This window comes from Capricornis sumatraensis, chromosome 15, assembly GCF_032405125.1.
Source record: "Capricornis sumatraensis isolate serow.1 chromosome 15, serow.2, whole genome shotgun sequence".
NCBI lineage: Eukaryota > Metazoa > Chordata > Mammalia > Artiodactyla > Bovidae > Capricornis > Capricornis sumatraensis.
Window position 1 is genome coordinate 26,570,144 of NC_091083.1, and position 19,503 is coordinate 26,589,646.

Here is a 19,503-nt window from a genome sequence, read left to right on the forward strand (position 1 = left end):
AAGTAAGAATTCTATATTGTGTTTTATCAGGAACAATACAGTTTTATCAGAAACAACACAGACACTGTTAATGACAAATACTCAGAATCTATAGTTAAAAATAATTTATATTCCATTTAACTTAAGTTTTCAAACTTTGAGGTGTTCCATAAGTAGACTGTCATGTTTACAGGTTTAGACTTTTTTTTCACTATTGGGCTCTTACCTCAACGCTTTTAAAGTGGAAAATACACAGTAAAAACAATTCCTTAAAATGGCAGCTGTAGTCGCTTAGGAGTTCGAATTGCTAAAGGACTGAAACCAAACATAGAACCTTTTAGTTTTAAGGGGATTTTTTTTTCATAATGCAACCAGGAACTGAAAATAAAATTACAGTGAAGGTTTGTTTGCCATTTTAATTATTTGTCCAATCTGTCCCCCTCCCATCTCTAAATTAGTACACACCAAAACTTTAATTTTAAAAGACCTGTTTCCTTAGGGAAACATGAGAATCACTGTTAGACTTGATATCTCAGGGTTAAGTAAAGGGGTTCTGGGTATTACTGGCTTCTGAACTTCGAAGCAAAAGACATGCACCTGTTCTGGGGGTAGCAGGGATCCCACTGAACATACTTATTCTTCTTTCTGATTGCTGGTCCATTCCACAACTGTTTGGGGCTTCAGAAAACACCAAGACTTCATCAGAAAGCTCAAGTCAGAGTGAGATTTCAAAGATTATTATATAGGACTTATCCCAAATATGAGAACCAGCTAAATTTGCATGTTTCCTTCTATTAAAGAAGAGACATCAAGAGGTTTCCTGTCTTGGCACTACTCAGCAGCAGCTGTGACTATCCCCTTGACATCTGGCGAAATTGTAGTTTCTGATGGAGGAACATTTAAAGTTGACACCTGTCACTGAAACATTTGGTATACAGTTTTCAGACCAGCTAGAAACCAGTGATAGACTACCTAACTTTTGTTAAAAGAAACTGGGTGAGAAAGTTATGTCAACTAGAGAAGTCTGATTATGATAGTTTGAATCAAGACTTTCCAGGTAAAGATTCTCTCTCCTTTTCTTTTGGAAATGTCCTTCAGCAACAAATGAAGTCTACATTTAAAAGACAAAAACAAAAAAATTTTTTAATCTCATAAAAATAAGGAAGCAGCAAATTTGGTCGTAATTTGGAAAAGTCGTGGAAGATAAGACGTTTATGATATTGTTTCCTTGTCTGCTTTTCTCATTGAATCTTTAGGACTGTTAATTAACATGCTTTCAATACATTATAATTAGGTGTATGAAGCGAGGTATCCTGACCCTCTAAGAATCCTCAAACCTGAAATGACCAGTATATAAAAGCTGGACTAAAGGGGAAAATATTTGACTTGAAGGCAGCACTGACAGTAATGTATTTATCAGATAACACAGTGTTATATGTGAGATTTCTCTCGACTGTCGAATCCCAGGAGACTCCACCGCGGCAGTTTGCTTGTCTCGCCGCACTAGGCTCGAGTTCCCTTGGCTGGTGAGGCTCCCTCCCGCCCCGCTGCAGTCAAGTCTGGGTTCGGTTTGTGAAGTTCTCTGACCTCCTGGAGGACGCCTGTGCCCAGAAGGTGTGACCCTCGACGGCGCACGGCTCCCGCGGCTGCCGGGAGAGCGCCGCGAGTCCGGGGAGCCGCGCAGGCGGAGTTCCCCACCTGAGGCCGCCGACCGCGTCGGGCGCCCAGGCACCGCGCCGTGACGTCACGCTGGGGACTGCGGTTGCCGCGAGACGGCCGCGTTCCGGTTCCGGTCGGTTGCCCGGGAGACGCGGGTACACAGAGAGAGTCGCTGCCGTCGGAGGCCGAGCTGTAGCCGCGGTTGCCCGCTCCATAGACTCGCTGGCCTGGCGCTGTCGAGTCAGGCACTGAGGAGCCGGTGACGGGCGCAGAGACGCCGGCGCCATGAGTCAGAGGCAGGTGCTGCAAGGTAGGCGCCGGCGCCCCGACGGGAGAGGGAGGACGGCGGAGCCCGCGGGCCGCGCGAGGCGCTCTCCAGCCTGTGTCTCTCCCCGCAGTGTTCGAGCAGTACCAGAAAGCCCGGACCCAGTTCGTCCAGATGGTGGCGGAGCTGGCGACCAGACCCCAAAACATCGAGACGCTGCAGAACGCGGGTGAGCCCTCAGCCTGCACCCGCGTCGCTCCGCACCCCTGGCCTCGCCTCGCCCGTCGTGCGTCAACCGGGTCCTGCCTCCCTTGCAGCCCCGTTCTCTCCCCAAATCTCCATTCCTGGTTGCCCCAGGCCCTCCTCTCAGCCTCGCCCTTCACCGCGTATTCCCAGGCCCTTCGTCGCCCAGTGTCCCCTGGCCTCGCCTCAAGTCCCCGTCTCCCCGCTCCCCTGCTGGCTGGGCTGTCAGGGAGCTGAGGGGTGGGGACGGAGGATGGCGTCCCTAAATTCCCCCAGTCCCCCGCGGAGGTGGTAGAAGTGTTCCGTCTCTTTCGCGGCTCTTTGCGGGTCAGGTTTCCGGATGGATATGAGAGAGGCCAGGCATTCCTATTTCCATCTTTATCGCAACTAGGAAAGTGTCAGATTGAAAGTCAAGACCGTACAAATTGCCTGGAAGTCATGTTATGTGAACGTGAACCTACCCTAATCAGCCCCATTCTTCGGATGCCCTGCGTTTGATCACCTTCGACTTGACTTTCTCACACCAAAGGAATTCCAGAGCGGTTGATACGTTATTTCTCGCCTTGTGTTGGTGAAAGAGCAAAGATATGCTTGAATACTTTTCCAAGAGATTCCAAGTAGGCAGAGACCTACCTTTGAGAAATCTCTAGTGGTGCTCTTATCCCACGTCTTGATCCGAACTTATGTAGATTCTACAGGCAGAGGAGGAATGTGTGTGTTCTGTGTGTGTGATTTTCTCCTTACCTTTTCACATAATGGTGGTCCCTTCTCTCTCTCTCTCTCTCTCTCTCTCAGTCCTCTGTGTCTGATTAAGGATGATTCCACCACTACCTGAAGGTAGCATTTTTTGCTGCTGTGTCATCAGAAACCTTCAATTTATGGGTTATGATCTTTAAAACTCATTTAAATTAACATGGAATTAGAAGAGAATTAACATATTTCCAGGGCAAGAATTTTAGACACACTATTTACTCTGGGTTTCTTTGAGGGGAATTAGTACTATGCTAGGTGGAAATTTTATTGCCACTGGGAGGGATTCTGTGCTTATTCATTGTATGCTTTTATTGGGGGATGGGAAGGAGTGTAGTTAGAATAGGGAAGGTGTATTTTATAATCACTTTAAAAAGCTATTAATTTTGAGGTAAGTGTACATTCACATGCAGTGGTAAGAAACAATACAGAGAATTCAGGTGCCTCAACACTGTAGTGTGATCCAGGATATTGACATTGATAACAATCCATCATGTTTTTTTTTTTTAATTTTCCCTAGTTTTCTTTGTACTAGTGTGTGTATGTGTGTGTTTAGGTCTATATAATTTTATACTGTGTGTATCCATCACCATTATAGTCAGAGATTATCACCACAGGATCTCTTGTCATGCCTTTTTATAATCACACCTACCTCCCTCTTTTCCCTAACTTTGGGCAACCACTCATCCCTTCTCCATTTGAAATTTTCAAAGCTGATAATCTTTTGTTCTACAGTCGTTTCACATGGATTCATTTCCTTTCTTCTGCATGTGTATGTGTGTGCTTGTGTGCATGCGCATATATTCTCAAAGTATCCAGCACAGTGCTGGGACATACAGTGTTTCATTTACACTGACTATGTTAACTTTATTAGAGCCTGTTACATTTTTTGAAGGCACTTTTTTGAGGGATTGTTTTCCTTCCAGTCCTACTCTTGCTATTTACGAGTATTTGATTTTTTGGACAGTATATATACAGCTAAACAAAAATGTGATTTCTTAAAAAGGGAAAATGATTGACATTATTTTAGAAATTTGATAGCTGAAATATAGATTGTACAGATAACTATTAAGATACAGAATATCATGTTTAATGTAAGAGTGACAGATTATCTCTTCCCCTAAGTATACACTGTAGAATATATAATGGAATTTAATCAATACAAGCAGGCTAAGTCATCACCAAAGTATAAGTGACTTAGATATGACATTCTTAAATAGCCACCTTATAGTGGCTATTTCACTTACAGTCTGACTTAGAGAAGAATGGAATACAAACGTGATATAGCATAACGTTTGAAATTATCTCCACTTGGTGAGAGCCTGAGATGGTTAATTTTATATCAGCTTGACTGGACCTTGAGATCTCCAGACAGTTGGCTAAACAGTATTTCTAGGAGTGTCCAGGATGTCTAGGATGGAATGGTAAGATTTTTCTTTCCCCTAAGGAACTTATTTTAACATACTTCATGTTATTTAAATTCAACTTAAGCACCCCTTTAATAACTTTAAATAGAGACAGATATTGAATATTCCAATAGATTTATCCTTTTAATATTAAAAAACCTTGTAACCTTTGTTATGAAAACTGCTCTTATTAGTCAATTAAGCATTTAAGTGGTTTCCTTTTCAAAAATCACTATGGATTTAAGATGTGTCTGAATGAGCCACAGTATGTGTACATAAATTACATATTTTGATCAATTTTTTTCCAGTCAAGTGTATTCATTTTGGTAACATAAGATACTAGTACATTTTATTCCTGACTTTGATATACTGTCTTTATACCTGGGAGAGTTTTGTTTTCTCACTTTTCTCCCTTAATAAACTGTTTAAATAAACATGTATCATGGGTCCAAAATAATGGGAAAAAAGTTTCCATATAGACATCATGATAAATTACTGGTTCACTTGTTAAGAATTTTTAAATTCATTGACTATGAAGGGAACCTTAAAGGTGAAAATTATCGATGAAGTTTTATCTCATTTAAAAAATCTCTGATCTTTTTCATTGTGTTTTTGATGTGTCAATGAGATAATTTGCTTTATTAATTATGTCCAAAGTAATTTTAAAACACAGTGTTGCAAGATATCTTCTTCAGAGTATTTGGACAAAAATAGGTTTGACTTACTAGAAAAAGTGTGTACAGTGTGTCTATAACCTGGATTTTTTTTCCTCATTGAGATTTTGTTCTTTCTAAATCAAAAGAACATACATGAAAACATTAAAAAGTTTGTTATAAAATCTCATTATGCAGCCTCAAACCCTATATGTCTGAGCCATTAAATCTTACAGGTATTTAAAAATGAATTTGAATACTTCCCCTCTTTGAATAATTAGTAATACTTGACTGCAGTGCTAGAGATAATACATAGTAACTTGGTGATGGACAGGGAGGCCTGGCGTGCTGTGATTCATGGGGTTGCAAAGAGTCGGACACGACTGAGCTACTGAACTGAACTGAACTGAACTGAACTTGTACCAATTGTAGAATTTCAGCATTTGGAAGTGGTTGTTTAATTATAAAATATAAGAAAGATGTTTTATGGTATACTGGAGTGCCAGGCCACTCTTTGGTTGTTTAGAAGGTCTTTTAGAATAAGCTAATAAAAGCCCCAAGAACTTGATTTTTAAACTGCTAAGCTATGTTAAATAAACTTTTTCTGAAGCAGCTATTTATATAAGAAAAGTAGGGGTAAAGTTTAAGATAATACTTCGTAATATTTTGCTTATAACCTATACCCAAATGGTAAACATGGCAAATCAAAAATTATGCATATTTTCAAAAGAGTAGGAATAGAAAAGTTTGCCTAACACTTTAAATATGCACCTGTATGAAGCAAATTTACAAATTGAGTCAATTTATTTGGTTCATAATTCAAGAAAATAAGTAATGCATGTAGACATAAAATGCTTTTAAATTACATGTGTCTGGCACAGGGTGAAAATCTTCAGATTAATGATCTAGCACTTTGGTTTCCATGAGAAGGGAAAGCCTGTGGCAAGCATTTATGATGTATTGAAAACACATCCTGGGAGGTACATGAAGCATGATTCTCCTACAAAAACTACTTTTCTAAAGGAATTTAGAACTGAAAAAATAATTAATAAAGCAACTTCAAAAAACTTAATGAGTTATGCTCTTTAAATTTGATGTTTTTCCAGTATAAAAGGAATCTTATAGTTCTGAATGTATGATAATTACTGCACTTTTTTTTAGTGACGGGGGAGTGTTTTTCTATTTTTAAGGATAGAGATAGAGGTTTTTTTTTTTTAAGGATAGTGATAGAGGTTTTTTCTTTTTTCTTTTTACATATACTTAAGTGGAAAATATTCCAGGGAACTATAAAAGTTCTGAACTTGTATGCACCTAGTATGTCCTATAAACAAGATTTTTCAGAGTTTTATTGTGTGTCCCAAATCATTGTTCCTATGTGGACATTTCCTGTTTTGATATCTAAGCATTGTTACATAAGTAGAAAATAATACAACCAGGACTAGGATTTCACTGTTTTCCTAGGAAAAGCTGGATGATTAAAAAAAAAAAAAAAATCCAAGCAGTACATGAAGCTGAAAGAGTAGGTTCTTGAAATGGCACATTGTGTGGGTTAAATTTTAATGTCCCAGATTAAATGGCTTTGAAAAGTTATTTCAGTGTTTTCTAAAAGCACTTCACATTTGAATGTTTTTTCAAGGCCTTTGCTCCTCAGACTAGCACCTTTTCCTATACTTTTTTGCCCAATTAATTCCTACTCATTCCTTATAGCTCTATTTAGATGTTGATTCCTCAGGGAGATCTTCCTCGAGCCCTTTCAGTGAGTTGTCTCTTATGTTTCCCTGATTGTAACATTTCTCTTTCATAGTCCTTATCACAATTGTAATAGTTTAATTTTTCCTTTCTCTACTAACTGTAAGTTCTATGCTTAACATAATGCTTAGCATAGAGCAGATGTTCAGCATGTTTAAAGAGAATGAAGGAAGGAGTAATTATTTTTCTAAGTGTTTTTGTATCTCTTAGATTAGATTCTTATAACAGCTCAGGTGAATAGAGTAGGTATCGTCTTCACTGTGGTTAAATCTCAAAGAAGGCTGGATAATTGCCCTCATCTCTGAGTGAGTTAGTTGCTGAACTGGGACTAGGACCTGTTTCCATATTGCTAGCTGACTTTGTGCTCTTCCTGTGTTACCTGAGATATCAGGAAACCATTCATAGGTGTTCTAAGAGTTTCAAATAAACCTCAGTGATAACTTTTTTTTTTGGCTGAGCCACGTGGCTTGTGGGATCCTAATTCCCAGACCAGGGACTGAATCTTCGTCATCGGCAGTGACTGTGTGGAGGCCTAACCACTGGACTGCCAGGGAATTTCCACTCAGGGTTAACTTTTAAAATACGTCATCTGTTCAGGCCTTTGGGTACCAATGACTGTTCAGTAATTGTGTGTAATGACTTTTGAGGTCACCTCGAGGACCACTGTGGGGCCTTGAGTGGAGGCCCACATGCCAAAGAGTAACTTTAATTGATAAATACCCGGAGATTTGAGGAAATGGGAGTTGTATTTAGCACTTAAACTGGGCTCAGAGTTCTAGAAGACCTTTTGGCTTCCTCTTAACTTCTAATGAAAGCCTTATCAAACCAGAGGCTCTTTCAAATTACCCAGAGAAAGTGTCTAATCCCTGGGAAGTTGAGCACCAAGAGAGAGTACTTGAGAGAGTTGTCGGACTGACACCTGCCATCGTCAAGAAGAGCACCCGGGAGACCTCACCCAGAGAGGCCAGCTGCCCTCTGACTGACCGCCTGCCCTCCTGGGCTTTTTGAGAACATGTCAAGTAAAGCTCAGTGAAGAAGGAGGTCCTTGATATTTGTTGGTTGATTGATGTGAGCGAATGCTTAGCACTTTCTTTTGTTCTTTATTTAATCATACTTTTTGTGAAGCACTTTTCTTCCACGTTCATGAGGAGCAAAACTTTGGGATTTCTGTTAAGTAGATGTACTGGTCCTAGGAGAAATCCAGGGCCGTACCTTGAGAAAAAAATTGTCCTTGCTTTGTAGTTGGCCTATCTGAACACAAGTCAGACTTACCTAATTTTCAAAGTGAAGTATTGGTTTTACCAGACACCCCAGGCTCATAAGGGCGGCTCAATTTAGAATTTATTTTTTAATCAAGTTCTGTTAAAAATCTAGGTGAAAACTAGTGATATTTATGCTTGAGTATGTGTGCCTGTGTTTCCAAAGGAAATGATCTCTGTTCACTTTTCTACATAGTTTAAGTTTTATCTCACTGTCGTGTTAGAATCACTATTTAATTGTATACAAATGCTAGATTACATTAGTTTTCCATGGAACTGTCTTTGTAGATTTAGTCTAATAATATTCCCTCTTTTTTTTTTTGAGGGCTTGTTTAAAAATAGCTACTTAGACTTTCCCATGACTTTTAAAATCTATCATTGAAGACATTGTGCATGTTGCTGTTATTTTTAAAATATAAAATTATTTTAAAAGATTTTTTTATATGGACCATTTTTAAAGTCTTTATTGAATTTATTACAATGTTGTTTCTATTTTATGTTTTTTGGCTCTGAGGCAGGTGGGATCTTAGCTTCCAAGACAGGGATCAAACCTCCATGACCTGCAGTGGAAGGTGAAATCTTGACAGACTAGACCACCAGGGAAGTCCCCAAGTTATACTCTTTCATTCAATTGATCTTTTACTATTTATCTAAATATTATGTTCTAAGCTAGCCCTGTGATTTCAGGAGAAAAATTGTTCCTGCTTCCTTTTATTTCACAGAATGGTTCTCTTTTTACTTTTGCTGCCACGAAACTCAAGTTTTATGCCCAGAGTTCAGTTGTAGAAACTATTACCTAAACTATGTTTCTGATTTAAAAACAAAACAAAACACCCAGCCCCCCTCTCCACTCCATTGCTGTTAATTATTATCTTTGTATCCATATCTTTTAGAGTGAACTATCTCAAAACAATGTAGGCAGAGTATGAGTAAAACCAAAAATTTCATCTGAAGATAGATTTTTAAAAATTAATTTATTTATTTTGATTACTTTACAATATTGTGATGGTTTTTGCCACACATTGACAAGATTCAGCCACAGGTATACATGTGAAGATAGATTTTTGAACTGATTGCCTTTCAAAAGTTTCCTTTTCAGATATTACCAATGAAACCTCTGGGAGCAGGCAGTCCTTTTAGCAATGTCTTCTCTTTTCCCTGTACTAGCCTCATTCCAACATTCCAGTCTTCTCCAGGCAGATGGGTGTAGTAGGTATATATGTAAAAGAGAAAACAACAGACTCATTATTTGCTCAGAAGAATTGAAAGCAGGGACTCAAATGGATATCTGAACATCCATGTTTACAGCAGCATTATTCACAAACCTGAAGGTGGAAACGACCCAAGTGTTCATTAACACATGAATAGACAAACAAAATGCATGTACACACAATGGAATATTGTTGTTGTTTAGTCACTAAGTTGTTTCCGACTCTTCTGCAACCCCTGGACTGTAGCCTACCAGGCTCCTTCTATCCATGGGATTTCCAAGGCAATAATACTGGAGTGGGTTGCCGTTTCCTTCTCTAGGGGATCTTCCTGATCCAGAGAGCGAACCAATGTTAATAAGGAGGCAGGCAGATCTTTTTTTTCCTGTTTTTTTGTTTTTTGGCAGGCAGATTCTTTACCACTATTACTCAGTCTTAAAAAGTAATGAAATTGTGATATGTGCTACAATATGGACAAACCTTAAAAACATTTTGCTAAGTGAAAGAAGCCAGACAAAAGAAGACAATATTGTATGATTCCATTTATATGAAGTATCTATAATAGGCAAAATCACGGATACAGAAAATAGAGTAGAAACTACCACAGGCTGAGAGTGGTGGATATGGGGAGTTCTGGTTTAATTGGTATACAGTGTCTGTTAGGAATGATGAATAGGTTCTGGAAATGATAGTGGTGATGGTGGCACAACATTACAACTGTGCTTAATGCCACTGAATTATGCACTTAAAGTGGTTAAAATGGTCAATTTAATATTAGGTATATTTTACTACAATTTAAAAAAGAAAAAACAAAGAAGATAAGTCACCAGGGCAGCCAGAAATCTTTACTGTGACTTCAGTGAATCCAAAGGCCTGGTTTGTAGAGACTTGCTTTCAATAGAACAAAGTTGAGCTGTGTTTATAAAGCACCTCAAATTGAAGTAATGTGTATAGAAATTATACACATGTAATATGAGACTGAGTTATTTTTTTTGTCTTTAGAAATGTCTGACCTTTTTTTCCCTGGCTTATAGATCCAATTGGCCAGCAAAATTCAAGTGATAGGCCTGCTGCTGCTGCTGCTAAGTCGCTTCAGTCGTGTCCGACTCTGTGCGACCCCAGAGACGGCAGCCCACCAGGCTCCCCTGTCCCTGGGATTCTCCAGGCAAGAACATTGGAGTGGGTTGCCATTTCCTTCTCCATGCATGAAAGTGAAAAGGGAAAGTGAAGTCGCTCAGTCGTGTCCTACTCTTAGTGACCCCATGGACTTTAAAAGGAATTAAGGGAAATGTTGGTTGAGGCTACTGTATAATTTCTTCCAATACTTTTTTGAGAGCATGAGCTGCCTTTACTCATCTGTGAGGTCCCTATTTCTTGCCACTTGGTAAGCCTTGATCTATTTTTTGAATGAATAATTGTGGGCAGGATCCATGAGGTTTTTATTTTTGTAAAACTAGATAACAATGTAAGTATTATTAATAGAAGCAGTGTCTCCAGTATGGCACTGGAACAAGAAACACAGAAAAGAAACTCAAAGCTATAAAGTTGGAGGTGGGGAAGATTGTAAAGATTTAGACTATAGGTTAAATTTCATAAACATTTTCACACCATTTAATGAATTTATATAGGGAAGACAAAATTGTCTTATAGATATCAGAGTATAATATATGAATTACTTTTACTATTAGGTATAATATTAGATAGTACTTGTTGGTTCCTTCAGTGGAGACCCCAGTGAGTTCATTAGCTGCTCACTGAGGACCTTGTCTTATTAGATATTATAGCAGTTATTCAGACTGCTGTAACCTATGGACTCTATATTTTCATGCATTCACTCACCCAGGATTAATCACCATGGATTCCTAATGGACAGTCAGGTAAGGAAATATTTCTTTTACGTTATATATGCTCCTCTCTTTCCTCCTCCCCTCGCTCCCTCCCTCCCTTCCTTCCTTTCCTCAGTTCCTCTTGTAGCATTATCTATATTTTTAGGACAAACCTGAAATTAGAATAACAAAGTATACTTAGCCTGTGTAGGAGATAAAAACATGTTCCTGGAGATTGAAGACTATGAAGCACTAAGAGGCAATTCAAGGACTAGAAATTTGGGCAATATTTTCTCTAGTAAAAATGACCTCATTCAGATATTTTAAATGGAAACTTTAGCTTTTACAAATTTTTTAAAATTCTCATTGTCTGAACAAGCGCATATGACAGAGCATCTGCACGAAAGCCTAACTTTGGTATTGAATATAGGAATAGAAACGAAAGGACTCATGTGTCATTTTATTGACCTGATTTTTGCTGGGCCAAATGAAGTAGAAAAAGGGAGGAGAAAATATATAAAGCAGCAAAATTCCTTTGAGTATGTGGACAAGTGAAATATATTTTTGGGGGTAGAACATCTTATTGCTAAAACAGCAAACTGAAGATATCCAACACTGGGAGACTTGTGGTATACTAGCTAAATATAGTAACTAATAATAGATAATAATGTAATTGTGCTTATTGTGCTTAGTTGCTCACTCATGTACAACTCTTCGAGACCCCCATGGACTGTAGCCCGCCAGGCTGCTATGTCCATGGGGATTCTCTAGGCAAGAAAATGGGAGTGGGTTGCCATGCCCTCCTCCAGGGGATCTTCCTAATCTGGGGGTTGAACCAGGGTCTCATGAATTTCAGACGGATTCTTTCCCAGCTGAGCTACCTGGGAAGCATAAGAAGTATAAACTCAGATAGATTCATTCATTCTTCAAATTCATAACATGAATTTGATAAAATTTTGATAAAGTTTGGTATATAAATTACACACGTAATATGAGAATAAATTATTTTGTCTTTAGAAATGTTTGACCTTTTTTCCTCTGGCTTATATATGCAATTGGCGGGCAAAATTCAAGTGATAGATGTATGTTGTATTAAAAGGAAATAAGGGAAAGGTTGATTGAGGCTATTCTATAATTTCTCCCACCACTTTTTATGAAAGTTGTAATAGAACTTTATAATAGAACTTTCAGAGTTTTTGAGATTTAATTAAAACTTTTAGGTTAATAACCCAATATGGATTAATTTTCTATATATATTTCAAAAGACAGTTCTATCAAGTGAAGAAAAAAGAGAATACCAGAATCATCAGGAAAAAATAGCATAAAACAAGTTTATCATTCTTTTAAAACTATTCTAAGCATATTTTCACTTTATATTTTTTGCCTCATTAATATACTTATTATGAAACTTTAAATATATCTTAAGAAATTTAGCTTTTCTTTTTTAGAGTTTTGACCTGCTTTACTTAAAATGGTACATGTTCATTATTAAAAAATCAAGTTATACTCAAGAACAAAACAAAAAACCCCAACTCAATTAAAAAATGGGCAAAGGACTTAAATAGGCACTTCAACAAAGAAGATGCACAAATGTTCAATAAATACATTCACCATCATTAGTGAGAGGGAAATAAAAATGAATCCACAAGGAGACACCACTTCATAGCTACTAGGACGGGTTATTCTAAAAAAAATAAAATGCAAGCATTGGTGAGGATGGGGAGAAATTTAAACCCTTATACTTTGCTGGTGGGAGTTTAAAATTATGTAGGCTCAGTGTAGTGGAAAGTGGTTTAACAGTTCCTAGATACTGGTAATGATTACACACCATTGTAAATGTGTTTCATGCCACTGAATTATATTACTGTTAAAAAACTTGAATCAAGTAATAAGCAACCACAAAGAAGAGATCAACAAATGGTTGGTTTTAGATCCAGCTTTCTAGAAGGAATCATGTTAACGTTTGGTAGTCATTCTAATACCTTATTTTGCACATTGAACTGTTTGTTGTGAGATACTTCAGAAATTATCTCTGTAAAAAGTATAGAGAATAATATAAGCAACACTTAAGGACATGGACGTGCTGAATTGTTTAACATGAGCTGTGGCCTAGGCCTGAGAAGGGGGGCTGTGTGCCTGCAAAATTAACCAGCCCGAGCAGGATGCAAACTTGCAGCAGTGGCCTTCTGTAAAAGGATCTAACCAAGTCAAATTAGACAGAAAAAGGATCACCGAAGAAAACTGGGAACCGAGAAAAGCCAGAGGTCACATCATTAAATGTTTCTGTGATAAGCATCCTTATTCTCTGTTTATGTTATTTGATAGTACTGTTTATCTTATTTTGGTCTAATTCTAAAGGTTGTTGTGTTTTCCTTTTATTTCTATTTCACGTGTTTCTGGATATAACATTACAAAAGAATATTGGTAATATGTATCTGCTTTTATAGGTCACAGTGGTATTTTTTAACAAAAGATGTAATAGCATGCACGTTGAACAGCCCACTGTAAATTAAGTTTAAAAGTCAAGGGGCACTTTGTTCTAGTTTGAACTCTGTCATCACCTTTTTTTGTAGTATTAGACTATAACACCTTAATTAAGGGGTTGCTTCCAAGATGGCACAGGGGTAAAGAATTTGCCTGCCCATTCTAAAGAAAATCCCCTGGAGTAGGAAATGGCAACCCACTCTGGTATTCTTGCCTGGAAAATTCCATGGACCTGGAGGTCTACAGTCCATGGGGTCACAAAGCGTTGGACACAACTGAGCACACAGCACAGCAGAGTTAATGTAGAGTTGGAATATTGAATAAAATGATCTAAATGAAATAATTTACCCCACCTCCTCAATTTTCCATATTATTTCCATCCAGTTTTACGTATTCTTTAGTAAGTATGAATAAAGAATGTCTGAATTTGTAACCTTGCTCCTGCATTTTAGCTGTGTGATTTCCCTAATTTTTCTCAGCCTTCATTTCCACATCTGTAAAACAGACATGATAATAGGACCTACTTCATACGTTTGTTATGAGAATTCAGTGAATTGATACAGAAAATAAGTTCTTAACACAAAATAATATATAAGCTACTTTTATTATTGTGCTGTGATGATGGTATTCCTTGTATTCAACCCTGGAATGAATATTAATGAGAGCTAGTAATGTGACATACTTCCTTATCTTAAAGAATTTATTTATTCAAAGACAATGTCAGAAATCTGAATTTACAGGCCTTTATGAATGGGAAGCCCTAGTCAAATGGCCCTTCTAACTCACCTGGCCCTGAAATAGATCCTCATAAAATTTCTGTAATAGACTCTAAGTTGGTTGTAATCAGAGAAAAAAACACCAGAAGACTTGAGAGGAAAGAACTGAACTGAGCCCTGAAAGAGATAGGGTTTGCAAAGGCTGTTGTGGGGAGGCGGGGGTGGGGGGGGGGGCACATGGGGTTGAGGGCAGAGGAACACAGCTCCTCAATACCTTCCCCTCCACTCCCCAACCCCCATAACCCTGCTAGGAAGGCTTTCTAGCCTCTGTGTGCTTTATAGCCTCTCTCTGCATTCCTCGTGACATCACATGGCTAGAGTTTGCCAAATCAGGGATTTAAACGCTGGTTCTCTAAAGCCGTTCTTAGTTCCATGCTAGGCTGCTGCTTTGATAATTGCAGGTTATATTATTCTATACCTTGTCCAGTTGGCTGCTGCTTAATATCCTATTAGGTTTTAGTGGATGATTTTTGTTTGCTTGTTTTTAATGATATTTCCTTTTGTATTTTCCTATCTGCATATATGCTGAATGGTATGTTTGCTTTTTAATTTAAAATTTGCTGATTTCTTATTTCTTGTAACTTAGGCGTAATGGCTTTGCTGAGGCCTCTTCTTCTGGATGTGGTCCCAACAATTCAACAGACTGCTGCTTTGGCTCTGGGGAGACTGGCTAATTATAATGATGACCTGGCAGAAGCAGTCGTGAAGGGTGATATTCTTCCACAGCTTGTTTATTCACTGGCAGAACAGAATGTAAGAATTTTTTAAAACCACAGTTATATGATTTTTGTTTTGGATTTTAAAAAAATTGATAGTTTGGGTACAATTGCAAGTGTGTAGGCATAGAATTATTAGGATATTAATACAACCTTCAATTCTTTGAACTACACACAATAATACCTTTAGGGTGTTTTGCTTTGGGGCTAATAGACAGCTTTTCTGCATTACTGTTAGTATAGGAGAAAACATATTAAAGTTTTTAATGGAATTATACACACAGCAGTACTTTTATATATGGTCTTATTCAAGTTATAGGATCAGTCTTTGAAAGATGTATGGCACCCTGGGCAGATAAGTTACATACAGTAGTGTTGTGTTATTCGCTCAGTCCTACTCTTTGCGACCTCATGGACTGTAGCCTGCCAGGCTTCTCTGTCCATGGGATTCTCCAGGCAAGAATACTGGAGTGGGTTGCCATTTCCTCCTCTAGGGGATCTTCCCAACCCAGGGATCGAAACCAGGTCTCCTGGGTTGAAGGCAGATTCTTTACTGTCTGAATCTAGTTAATAGGCAATGGAAGAGATAGCTTTGAAGCAAGGAGGAAGAGAAGCATTTGAAAGCAAGGAGAATGCATGTAAGGGAAGGTTTGACAAAGCATTTTTTGCCAAGCATGCAAGCATGTCAAGCCTTTTAAAGGTCATCTAAGAGTGCTTCCATTTTTTCCCCATCCTGTCTGATTCCCTTTATGTTCCTAACAATAGTTAAGGATCTTCCTCTAGGTAGGGTCTTTGCCTATTTGTTCCATCCTGCTGATTTATCATAACCTAGGGATGTATCTTTCTTGACATGTCTTTAAGATTAAATTATCTTTCTTACACATGTGTAACCAGAGGACAAACAATTCAATCAAAAAACGGACGAAAGACTCACACAGACATTTATCCAAAGAAAATGTACTAAGAACCAAGATGAAAAAGTACTCAATGGCATTAGTCATTAGGAGATGAAAATCAAAACTGTGAAGAGCCAGCATTCTACCTACCAGGATGGCCATAACAAATAAAAGAAAGAAAAAAAAAGGAAAATAGCAAGTGTTATTGAAGATGTGGAGAAGTTGTGTACAGTGGCACAGCTGCTATGGAAAACAATTTGGCAGTTCCTCAGTAAGATAAACATAATTACTATATGACCCAGCAGTTCTAGTCCTGGTTATATTTCCAAAGGAATTGAAAACAGGTGTTCAAGCAAAACCTGAACACAAATGTTCATAGCAGCATTATTTACAATAGCCAAAAGAATGACTAGATAAAGTAAATGTTATATATCCATACAATGGAGTATTATCAGTTATAAAAAGGAGTGAAGTACTGGTACATTCTATGACATGGATGAACCTTGAAAAATTTATATTAAGAGGAAGAAACCAGACAAGGCTACATATCGTATGATTCCATTTATATGAAGTATCCAGAAAATGCAAATCCATAGAGATGGACACAGATTAATGATTGCCAGGAGCTGGGGAAAGAGGGGAGTGAGAAGTGGCTACTTAATGTAGGGGATTTCTTGTTGGAGGAATGAAAATATTCTGGAACTGGATAGGTATGGTTGCACAACATTGTGAACGCGGTAAATGTCACTGAATTGTACACTTTAAAATGGCCAATTTTTTTTTTTTTTTACAAAATTAAATAAAATTCTAATTGCTTTAAAATGTGCCTTTTTTTTTGTTTCAAGATTGGAGAGTCATTTGCTAATGACTTTTATCTCTAGGAGGAGTTAAAGAAATTGTATTTTTCTTGTAGGCGTTCTTTCTATCATCAAATGCTTGGACTCTTAGCTCCTCTGAGGGCAAGGTCTGTGTTTGATATCTCACATAGAAGGTTCTCTAAGGTTTTCTAAGTGTGAATGAGTGGCCATTAGTTAAAGCGACAGGGCACATGTGAGGAGAAAGTGAGAATGGGAAGCATCTTCACAGGCTTCTGTCTCCTTCCCCTTCCAGGCCTTTAACCCATTTCTCACATGAGATTTAATCTCTTCTCTATGCGTACAAAGTCCTCTGGTTTGGTTTTTCCTCCCTTTTCCCTCCAGGTTTTCTTTTGTTCCTTGCTTCCATCCTTTCTTCTTTCTCTTCTCTTCTTTTCTGGCAGTTCTTTTGGTGAGGCATTCCGGGAGAGAAGAGAGTTACAGATTTGGAGAAGCAGAAGTTAAGAGGAAGGGGGAGTGAGATAGAAGAGTATGCGCTGTAGAAGAGTGGGCACTGTAGTTAATGCTAACTATTGGTGCTCAGTAAAGTGTGAATTTGAAAATTCTGCAGTAAACACTCAAATCAGCTTATGGTAATGACAAGAAATGTATCACTATTATTTTTCCACAATCATGAGAAAATAATCTATGGAAAGCTACTTTAAAACTCTTCTAATTTTTGTAATGATTTAGTAGATATTTGGTTATGGACTTGTAAAATTAGACTTTGTAACAGATATTTTAATGTCTATATATGTTGATATTTAAGAAACTAAAGAAATATATCAAATCAAAACATTGTTACTAACAGTAGATTCCTTGTCTTTTCAACATATCCTAATTTTAAGGTACAGTCTGTTAAAATATAACTTTTGTATTTTCTCTCTCATATAATTTTTTATTGATTTTTAGTATTTTAGCCTATGTAAATAGAATGCTTTCAAAACAGTTGCTGTAGTCACCTAGTTGCTTTTTTTGTATACACTGTGAAGAAATAGAAACTTTATCTGATGATTGCTAAGTGCACCTCAGAGCATAGTTGTTATTTCAGGATAACACGGGACACCAGAAAGGTTAGTTGAGGTCATGCTTAGAGACTGAGGGCAAGTAAAGGAAATGAATTTGTCAGGTGACAGTTTAGTTGCACGTGCTAACAATCTAGGAGTTCCCACAGGACAAACAATACCTTTCACTGTAATGCACAAACATAAACTCCCATTATTTTATGAATCTGTAGGAAATACAATGCTTACATTTTAATTTATGCAGTTTCCAAATGCATGTTTCAGAGTAAAACATTTGAAATGAAATTAAAGATGTACACCGTTTCAGTTCAGTTAATGAACAAAAGCAATGGGGAAGCCTCAAAAAATCAAAATGATTTTGCAGGATGTTTTTCATCTTTTGTATTTAAAAAACTGCAGAGCTTTTTTTTTATTTTAAATATCAGTGTCATTTTTTTATGTTTGTTGTGGTCTATTTTAACTTTTAGCTTGATTCACATTGAGTTTTGTCTATTTACCCTTGTAGCGTTTTTACAAGAAAGCAGCTGCCTTTGTGTTACGAGCAGTTGGTAAACATTCTCCCCAACTAGCTCAGGCAATAGTTGATTGTGGAGCACTGGACACACTGGTAATTTGCTTGGAAGATTTTGACCCTGGAGTCAAAGAGGCTGCAGCCTGGGCACTTGGCTATATTGCAAGACATAATGCAGGTAATGACCCTTATTATAAAATAGGATTATTAAAGTTTACATTAATTAGGTAAACCTGGTTTTGCTTACTAATAAACCATAGATATGAGGTCTTAATGATGTGTCTATACATTATGGGAGATAAGTTTTGAATGAAGGCCAAATTGTTTGGATCACAAATTCATAAAAAACAAAACAAAACCCTATACATGTCAGTCTTTATCTTAGTTAGCAAAAGAGACATTTGAAGACAGAGTGTGAAGCAGGGGAACATGGGGAGAATGAGATATTGATTGATTTAAAGACCTTGGTAAATTGGTTCTGTTACAAAATTATTAGTTTGTTACTCTCCAGGGGACATTGGGTCTTCACTCTCACTTATGGTAGGGTGTTCCAAGGTAGCCGAGAGCCATGTTGTATGAGTGAATAATGTTGAAAAGATGTGGGCATGGTAGCTTTCTAGAATATATTTGTATTCAGCCCAAGATTGGCAGGAAGATGGAGAAAGAGAAGGAATGCCTTTTCTTACAAACTGAGCTCAGTGAGGCCATCAAGAAGGGACCTGGGCCTCTTGTGTGAAGGTTGTGCCGAAACACTTGATTGGTAAAAAGGACACAGTGAACAAAATTGCCCCCACCACTTTACAGAAGTTGCTAAATAATATGCAAATAACACAATAAGAGAATAACAGTTTTTTAAACATGTAAAAATGAAAACTTTGCTAGTAATCCAAGAACTGCATAATAAAACATCAGTGAAAGTAAAGCAGAAAAAAACCCAAGTGTGAGAGTACTGTGGCCTTAGCTAGAATCTGAGTTTGAGTCCAAGTTCCAGTCTTTAGTTGCTGTGTTACCTTGGACATGGCTTTTAAACTGTCTGCAACTTAACTTCCTCATCTGTAAGAAAGGTTGTACTACTTCCACATTTGTTGTGAGATTGATGAGATAGGCCAGGACATGGTAAATATTCAATACATTTAATATTATTAAAACTGAAGATTTAAGAGGGCACGATGATGTTTCTATTGACAAAGGCACTAGAAATTGTATGAACTTGTAGAAAGCCATGCAAATTTAAGCCATAAAAG

At 37.6% G+C, this 19,503-nt stretch overlaps 1 protein-coding gene across 1 annotated transcript in view; it reads left to right on the forward strand.

Annotated features, from left to right (window-relative positions):
• The first annotated feature begins 1,923 nt into the window (after positions 1-1,923).
• SPAG6 (sperm associated antigen 6) overlaps positions 1,924-19,503 on the forward strand; it is a 58,308-nt gene continuing 40,728 nt past the window's right edge. The window contains exons 1-4 of the mRNA XM_068987611.1: positions 1,924-1,948; positions 2,037-2,132; positions 14,844-15,010; positions 18,254-18,437. Of these exons, the coding sequence (XP_068843712.1) occupies positions 1,924-1,948; positions 2,037-2,132; positions 14,844-15,010; positions 18,254-18,437 (472 nt within the window). The remainder of the gene's footprint in view (positions 1,949-2,036; positions 2,133-14,843; positions 15,011-18,253; positions 18,438-19,503) is intronic.